Source organism: Cottoperca gobio, unplaced genomic scaffold (assembly GCF_900634415.1).
Source record: "Cottoperca gobio unplaced genomic scaffold, fCotGob3.1 fCotGob3_244arrow_ctg1, whole genome shotgun sequence".
NCBI classification, from domain to species: Eukaryota; Metazoa; Chordata; class Actinopteri; order Perciformes; family Bovichtidae; genus Cottoperca; species Cottoperca gobio.
Genome location: NW_021166868.1, coordinates 77334 through 86340, shown reverse-complemented (window position 1 = coordinate 86340; position 9007 = coordinate 77334). Strand labels below are relative to the sequence as shown.

The window sequence follows — 9007 nt, the reverse complement described above, 5'->3', positions numbered from 1 at the left end:
TCTAAGGACAGAGGGTCTAAGGACAGAGAGTCTAAGGACAGAGGGTCTAAGGACAGAGGGTGTAAGGACAGAGTGTCTAAGGACAGAGGGTCTAAGGACAGAGTGTCTAAGGACAGGGGGTCTAAGGACAGAGAGTCTAAGGACAGAGGGTCTAAGGACAGAGGGTCTAAGGACAGAGTGTCTTAGGACAGAGGGTGTAAAGACAGAGGGTGTAAGGACAGAGGGTCTAAGGACAGAGGGTCTAAGGACAGAGGGTCTAAGGACAGGGGGTCTAAGGACAGAGAGTCTAAGGACAGAGGGTCTAAGGACAGAGGGTCTAAGGACAGGGGGTCTAAGGACAGAGAGTCTAAGGACAGAGGGTCTGAGGACAGAGGGTGTCGTATCCTGTACAGTCTGTAAACACTGAGACAAATGTATAATTTGTGATATTGGGCTGTATAAATACATTTGATGTGATTTTATTTTATTTTGTCCTGAGAGGCTGAGTCCTGTGAGAGAGCGGAGAGTCGTCTTCAGTTTGACAAATATTAGCAAAAGAAGTGGTGACAAAACACAATAAGAGTTGCATTGATTGACAGCAACTGGACGACTGTGTGTAAAATCCTGCTTTTACATGAATGCATAATAAGTAATAATAATCTAATGATATAATTTATAAACGTCACAGCCTGGGACGTTTTTAATAATTTAACAAATGTTCATTATTATACTTAGATACTTTTATTGAAAGAACATTTTTAATGCAGGACTCTTACTACAGAGCATGTTTACAGTGTGGTGTGAGTGTTTTTACTTACGGATGGGAATCCTTCCTCCAACACAAAAAACAACAAAGAAAATCAAAGTAAACAAACAAATAAAGAAACATTTGAATAAAACCTGCAGACTGAAGCAGTGTCTCTGCAGACACCAGAGAGCAGCAAAGTAAAGGTGACAGCAGGACAGAGAGGTGATAATTAATTAAATTAATCTTAATTTTATTGTGTCTTTGTCAACTGATTCTAATTTAAAAGCTTTTTCTGCTTCCGTCATAGAACGTGTAAAATTCAAATGAAGTAAAGGTAAAGTGTACTGAACAAGTGTAGTGTAATAACTGGCTTTATAATTGTGATTTTCAGGGGGTGGACACAATAACAGAGACCGTAGTGACTGAATGACACTTGGTTAAAGAGGATGAATTTGGGAAATTGGGTATACAGAGGTATAGCCGGAACAAGTAGGCGGTGTCATGATTAATATGTTTAACTAGTTAATTAAATGATTCATACATTTGGGTGGATTTTCTTCATTAATATTACTTAATTAGTTTTAATTTAATTTAAAATGTTGTTTTTCTTTAATACATTTCTTCCTTTCATATTTGTTTAATTTGTATGTTATTTTATATTTTATTTTATTGTGTCTTTTTTCGAATTAATATATTTTATCATTTTTTTCCATTTACCTTTTTCTTTTCATCTTTAATTATTTTATTGTATCGTTTCAATATTGTTGTCATTTTTTATTTAATGTTTTTTTTATGTAATTTATTTATGTTTTGCTTTAATATTTATATTTTCTATCGTTTTATTTTATTTTATTTTTTATTTAATATTTTTCCTTTAATATTTATTTTCCATTTTCTTAGTTTTTGATTTAGTTATTTTATTTTTATCACATTTCTTTCTTTTCTTTTTTTCTCTGACCAGAGTTCCCGGAACTTCGTGCATCATTTACTGTTAGCACCGGACCACCCTTTTACATCACTTCAATACACATCCGCGGAGTAAAACAGTTCCCATATTTAACGCATGTTATTGCTGCGTTTGAACGCAAAATGGTCATAAAATTCACACTTACTCACAGGGAAAGTTGAATTATTTCGTAACGCTGCTACTTACACGCTTACGAGTCGTTCAGGTAACTTTGTAGCTCACATTTGCAGCGAAAAGTGCCATGTGTGCGGATGAAGAAAAAGAAGGCAGTATTAAATGTTCAGTTCGCAGTGATTCACATGAGACTCAACGCAGCACGACAGCGGCGCGTGAAGTTTCCAGGTTTCATAGGTCGGGATTGAGAGAGATTTATTTTTACACACGTGGATAAAACACACACTGAAGATTTAACCTTCACTCACTGGAACATCTGGATTTCACTCAGTTTTCACATCTGTTCTGTTTATTCTGGAAGTCATAACGGTGGGTTGGTCTTACCTGTCTCTGCACGGGCAGAATATATTTAACCCTGGTGTCAGTGTGCACCGTGGCCATACAGCTGGTGTCAGTGTGCACCGTGGCCATACAGCTGGTGTCAGTGTGCACCGTGGCCATACAGCTGGTGTCAGTGTGCACCGTGGCCATACAGTGTTTTTGCATAGCTGTTACTTAACACGGTGATTTCATAGTATTAACGTACAGTTGATTGTTTTAACAGTAGAGACTTGCGGCTCAGACTCAGAATAATTGTGCTAAATGTTGTTAGTGGCAGTTCTTTAACAAGTGCTGTTTAGTGTTAGTGTATTACTATCTTATGTTATAGTTTTAACCTATAAACATAATAATCCTAAATGTATTGTTTCTGGAATGAAGTTTTGTGTACTGTTGAATGTACTGCTGACTACTTTAAAATGTTAGTATGGTCACAAGCCTTATTCGGATACCTGTGAGCCTTTAGTTATAGAGAGCTGTTGTATATAGTCTGGCATCTGCACCTCACATAAACACCAAGTCATTTTATTTTGTGCTTTTTGATGGATTTCTACTTGTGAACTTTTTTACATTTCTATGTCGGTCTATTTGGACCACAAAGAAAAAATAACCAAATCAGCAGTTTTTTAAAAGAAGGTTTGTGTGAACGCAAATCCTACATAAACACATGACATTTCTCCAACTGCACTTGAATACCACATAATACACATAATGTTTTTGTAAAATGCAACATAGTCGTTTTTTTGGTATCATTTACATACCAAAGTGAAGAGTAACCTGATGATGAAGACCAGTCTTCAATCAATTAATCAATTAATCAATCAATCAATCAATCAATTAATCAATGTGTCACATGTTATCATATAAGTTTTATATCATGTAAAAGTGAACATCTTTGGGTTATGGACTGACAAAACAAGACATTTATTTTAATATATTTTAATCAGAGAACACATGATTCATATTCACTTTTATGTTTTGGAGGATTAGTTTGATCTTAATTTGAAAAGACTTTCTTCATGGCAGTCCTGTCAGGTGCAACATGTGAACACTAACCCTGTTTTGTCTCGTGCCCTGCAGGCAGCCTGATGCCGCCGGTGCTGACCATGTCCAGAGGGAACTATGATTACGACTATGACACGGTCCAGCCCTACTTCTTGCTGGATGGCGAGGAGGAAGACTTCTACCTGCCGCCGCGCAGCCATCTACTCCCGGGCCCCGGCGAGGACATCTGGAAGAAGTTCGAGCTGCTGCCAACGCCCCCCGTGTCCCCCAGCCGCAGACCCTCCCTGTCCAACGTCCCTCTCTCCGCCGCCGAACACCTGGAGACGGTGTCTGAGCTGCTGGAGGAGGACTGCAACCCCCCCTTCCTCCAGTCCTTCATCATCCAGGACTGCATGTGGAGCAGCAGCTTCGCCGCCGCCACCAAGCTGGAGCAGGCGGTGTCCGAGAGGCTGGCCTCGCTCCGTGCCCGGCGGGACTCCCCCCCCCCTGCCAGCAGCTCTCACACAGGCTCTGCGGTGAACACGGGGGGGCACCTGCAGGACCTCCAGGCTGCAGCGACGGCCTGCATCGACCCCTCTGTGGTGTTTCCGTGCACCCCGCTGAGCGAGAGGAGCGCTGATGGAGCAGCAATGGCGTCAGAACTGTGTCTGGACTCACCGCCTCTCAGCAGCCGTGACTCAGGTGAGGAGCAGGCTTTTATTTTGAAAAGGTTTCAGAGGGAGACTTTAAATCTCATCATGGTCTGTATTACATTACAGGTCATTGAGCAGATGCTCTTATCCAGAGCGACATACAGCTCCCCGGAGCAGCTCCCCGGAGCAGCTCCCCGGAGCAGCTCCCCGGAGCAGCTCCCCGGAGCAGCTCCCCGGAGCAGCTCCCCGGAGCAGCTCCCCGGAGCAGCTCCCCGGAGCAGCTCCCCGGAGCAGCTCCCCGGAGCAGCTCCCCGGAGCAGCTCCCCGGAGCAGCTCCCCGGAGCAGCTCCCCGGAGCAGCTCAGGGGTACACTGGTGGCAGTCTGTTGTTTGGAAGGCGTACCTCTAGACCACTAGGCCATCACCACCCCCTAGTGAGAATAAAGTCTCCAGGGTGGTTTAATATGTTACATACGACACAGAATCATCAACACATTGTGCACTTTTGCTGCAATAACTGTTCTTATTATTATTAGTAGTATTAACTATGTAATTAACTTCATCCCGAGGGAAATTGTTGTGCAATAGTTTCAGTACAAAGTGGGAAGTAAAAACAATAAAGATTATCAGTAAGGTGCACAAAGCAAACTTACACAATGCCATGTAATAAGTGTTAAAGTAGAAGTGCTATTAATCCTTGTTCCTCACTTTGACGTCGCTCTAATGTTCTTCCAAGACTAAAGTTTCCACGTCAAATAAAATGATATTTATTTATATTTATATTTCCTGTAAACTTAATTTCTTTTTACAGTCTGAGATATTTAAATAATTACCAACAACGTTGATTCTGAACATTAAAAACATCAAGTCTTTGTCCCAAACATGAGAAAACATCAAAGAGTCAAATGTAGAACTTTTAAAGCTGGCTTTATGCCGTAATGTGTGTCACACTTTATTACAGGAGCTGATGTTACGCTTCCTAAATTATAAAAGACTCACACAGAGGTACGCAGTGAAGACACTGACCAGTGGGAGCAGTTTCTGTTGTTGGTGTAACGTTTTAGACTCAAACGGTGCACTTACTTATATTTGCTTTATTTTTGCCCAGAAGAAGAACGTGAGGAGAAAGAGGAGGAGGAGGAGGAGGAGGAGGAGGAGGAGGAGGAGGAGGAGGAGGAGGAGGAAGAGGAGGAGGAGGAGGACGTCGACGTGGTGACGGTGGACAGGCGCAGCGTGTCACGGAGGTCACACACCAGCAGTGGACCGGACGCCTCCCCGCTGGTCCTGAAACGTTCTCACATCAACATCCACCAGCACAACTACGCCGCCCCGCAGCCCTCAGCGCCCCCCCGACAGCCTGCCGGGAAACGGGTGAAGTCGGAGAGCAGCCGCAGCTCTCGGCCCGACGCCGGAGAGGATGCCGACAAGCGCAGGACTCACAACGTGCTGGAGAGGCAGCGCAGGAACGAGCTGAAGATGAGCTTCGTGGCTCTGAGGGATGAGCTCCCGGCGCTGGCCAACAACGACAAAGCGGCCAAAGTGGCGATCCTGAAAACAGCCACGGAGTTGATGTTTGAGATGAGAGAGGAGGAGAGGAGGCTGCTGGGGACGAAGGACGCGCTGAGGAAGAGGAGCAGAGAGCTCCAACACAGACTGGAGCGACTGAGGACTTTACATTAACGTTCACTAGTTTCTTTATATCACCAACGTCCGGGCTGCCACGCACATCTTCCATGAACATTATTCATCTTCGCTTTTTATCAGAGCTGCTAATTATCTTTGTTTTCATCAGCGATCAATCTGCAGATTATTTTCTAGATTAATCGTTTGCACAATGAGAAGGATTTTCTCTTTTCTGTTCGTCAACAGAAAGGTAGCGACCAGGCGGTAGATCGTGAGCACGCGTCCAAGACGAAGCTACGATAATGGCGGGCACAGCCGCAAACAAATACAAATCTAGCGAGGAGGCGAAAGACAAAGGTTCTTCCAAAGCGAGGTGGTTCCCCCGCTGGAGAAGGACAAGGGGCAAACCTAATGTTTATTTAATTTTTTATTTAATGTTTACAGCTGATCGCAATCCTCGACACTGTCCCTTTAAGAAATGCAGTTTGGGGGCGTGGCCAGTGAAGTCAGCAGTGTGATGCGGGCGAATCCTTCTCAGCTGATCATGAAGATCAACTATTTAATATTACTCAATATAATAATATAATATCACTAAAGCATTGTTTTGAATTGTTTTATTACTTTTTATATTTTTATATTTCACGAGAGGAAGTTCATGAGAAGTGTTGCATACTCTTCAAAATAAAAGCCCTTCAGACACTGGAGGTTCTGTCGATGTTACAAATGGTTTAAGATTTGTTTGTGTCTTCACTTGGAAATGTCAGATTTAAGGGAAACCAGATTCACGTGAGATGATTCATCTTCACTTAACTCGTTAGTGACATGAGTTAGGAGATGATTCATCTTCACTTAACTCGTTAGTGACATGAGTTAGGAGATGATTCATCTTCTCTTAACTCGTTAGTGACATGAGTTAGGAGATGATTCATCTTCTCTTAACTCGTTAGTGACATGAGTTAAGAGATGATTCATCTTCTCTTAACTCGTTAGTGACATGAGTTAGGAGATGATTCATCTTCACTTAACTCGTTAGTGACATGAGTTAGGAGATGATTCATCTTCTCTTAACTCGTTAGTGACATGAGTTAGGAGATGATTCATCTTCTCTTAACTCGTTAGTGACATGAGTTAAGAGATGATTCATCTTCTCTTAACTCGTTAGTGACATGAGTTAAGAGATGATTCATCTTCTCTTAACTCGTTAGTGACATGAGTTAAGAGATGATTCATCTTCTCTTAACTCGTTAGTGACATGAGTTAAGAGATGATTCATCTTCACTTAACTCGTTAGTGACATGAGTTAAGAGATGATTCATCTTCTCTTAACTCGTTAGTGACATGAGTTAAGAGATGATTCATCTTCTCTTAACTCGTTAGTGACATGAGTTAGGAGATGATTCATCTTCTCTTAACTCGTTAGTGACATGAGTTAGGAGATGATTCATCTTCTCTTAACTCGTTAGTGACACGAGTTAGGAGATGATTCATCTTCTCTTAACTCGTTAGTGACATGAGTTAGGAGATGATGAATCATCTCTTAACTCGTTAGTGACATGAGTTAAGAGATGATTCATCTTCACTTAACTCGTTAGTGACATGAGTTAGGAGATGATTCATCTTCTCTTAACTCGTTAGTGACATGAGTTAGGAGATGATTCATCTTCTCTTAACTCGTTAGTGACATGAGTTAAGAGATGATTCATTCATGACATTGAGGAGGATGTCATGATCAACGGTATCAAACGCTGCAGTTAGATCAAGGAGGATGAGGAGAGATGGAGATCCGGCGTCAGCTGTCATCAGCAGATCGTTGGTGACCCTAACCAGGGCAGTTTCTGTACTGTGGCCAGGGCGAAAACCAGACTGGAACTTTTCAAAGAGGTTATTGAAGTTGAGATGGTCCTGAATCTGAGTGGCAACTACTTTTTCCAGCACCTTGGATAGAAATGGCAGGTTGGAGATGGGTCTGTAGTTGGCAAGGACATCTGGTTCTAAGGTGGGTTTTTGAGGAGTGGTTTGATGACTGCAGTTTTTAAAGGGGATGGAACATGACCAGACTGGAGGGAGGGGTTTATCACTGTAGTGATGAGGGGACTTATGGCACAAATGTTAGATTTGACCAGGGCTGTGGGAAAGGGGTCCAGGGCACAGGTGAAGGGTTTCATCTTTTTGATGATGGCCTCAACCTCTTGCTGCGAGATGTCAGTGAAGCGGCAAAGAGGCTGGGTAGGTCCGGGCTGGGGGTTGACAGTCGGGACTGGCAGAGCAGCGGAGTTGGAGAGGAGAGAGCGGATGGTATCTACTTTATTTCTGAAAAATGCAAGGAAATTGTCACACTGCTCCTCTGTGGTGTCTTGGTGTAAGGGAGTTGCTTGGAGTTGCCAGGGCTATTGTTGATGATGTTGGAGTAGAAAAGTGGCCGTGTGTCTCTGAGGGACTTTGCGTAGGCCTTTTGGTGGTCTCGGTATGCCTGTCTGAACAATGAGTCCTGAAGCCTTGAGGCGCCGCTCGAGGACACGCCCCGCTGTCTTCATCTTCCGCAGCTCGCAGGTGTACCAGGGGGCTGAGCGTGAGAATGTGACTGTTCTGGTTTTGACAGGGGCGTGGAGATCCAGGAGACTGCTCAGAGATTTGTTGTAAAAGTCCACAGATTCATTGACTGATATGAGATTTATAGCGGAGAGATGCTGGAGATCCGAGGTCATGGTGTCCGGGTTGATGTTTTTCAGATTTCTGAAATGGATTTGACGTTTTGGTTTGGTGTAGGGAAGCAGGAGTGGCAGATCCATTGTGATGGCCTTATTACTCTGTTTATTTATTCCAGTATTTATTTTTGCATTTATTTCTCAACATTTGTAGGCTTCACACAAGGTTCCAGGTTAATTACTGGATTAATAAATGGATTGCAATTTATGAAAGGGTTTGTAATTGTTAATGTCCTCTGTTCTTTCAAATCCTTTAAAATGAACCAGCAGCTCTCGGCCTCCAACAGTTTACATTTCTGCACCTGCGTTGTGATGTCTTCATGGCCTGTACTCCCCCCACCCATCCTGCTGAGCCCCCATGGGACACCATGACGGCCCCCCCCCCCCCTCAGTGCGGCTGCTGCAGGGCTTCCTGAGCATCGAGTGGAAAGTGAAACTTTTCGCTCACTTTCCAGCAGTTTCAAGACTTTCTGTGGTTCGAGAGAGAAGCGACTGCACACGACGGATGTTTTCACATATTCAACATAAATCTAATTCAGTCTTCACAGGAAAATTATTTATTATATAATTATGTATTATTTTATAAAAATAGATTTTTCTTGCTCAATGTAAAGCCTCCAGTAAATGCTGCGACAGAATGTAGTGAACGAGGTCACGTCCGATAAAAACAAAGCTCAAAGTAAATAAAGGGAACAAAAGTAATAAGAAACTAAATTTGACCCTTTTTCAAATTCTTGCTAAACTGCTGTTAATAAGACTTCCTGTAAATAAAAGTAAAGACATCCTTAACCACTGGAAGGCTTTTATTTTGAAAAGAATGGAGAAAGGAGCAGATCAAATATAAATATTTAAAATGT

General features: G+C 42.7%; 1 protein-coding gene across 2 annotated transcripts; it reads left to right on the top strand.

The window, feature by feature from the left end:
- Positions 1 to 1741: 1741 nt before the first annotated feature.
- Positions 1742 to 6187, top strand: LOC115005048 (transcriptional regulator Myc-like). 2 transcript variants are annotated; one of them, XM_029426834.1, is made up of 3 exons: positions 1742 to 2177; positions 3267 to 3872; positions 4934 to 6187. In XM_029426834.1, exons 2-3 carry the CDS (start codon positions 3275 to 3277, stop codon positions 5500 to 5502), a joined length of 1167 nt encoding a protein of 388 aa, XP_029282694.1. In that variant the 5' UTR covers positions 1742 to 2177; positions 3267 to 3274; the 3' UTR covers positions 5503 to 6187. The 2 variants fall into 2 exon arrangements, with proteins under 2 accessions (XP_029282694.1, XP_029282693.1); XM_029426833.1 differs by having other exon boundaries at positions 1743 to 2177; positions 4931 to 6187.
- Positions 6188 to 9007: the final 2820 nt, after the last annotated feature.

What these genes read in the sequence shown, in the direction of transcription:
- LOC115005048 (XM_029426833.1), top strand. Translation starts at nt 3,275, where the DNA reads ATGCCGCCGGTGCTGACCATGTCCAGAGGGAACTATGATTACGACTAT. An exon ending in TCTCAGCAGCCGTGACTCAG is followed by an intron (nt 3,873 to 4,930) that starts GTGAGGAGCAGG and finishes ATTTTTGCCCAG; the next exon opens with AAGAAGAACGTGAGGAGAAA.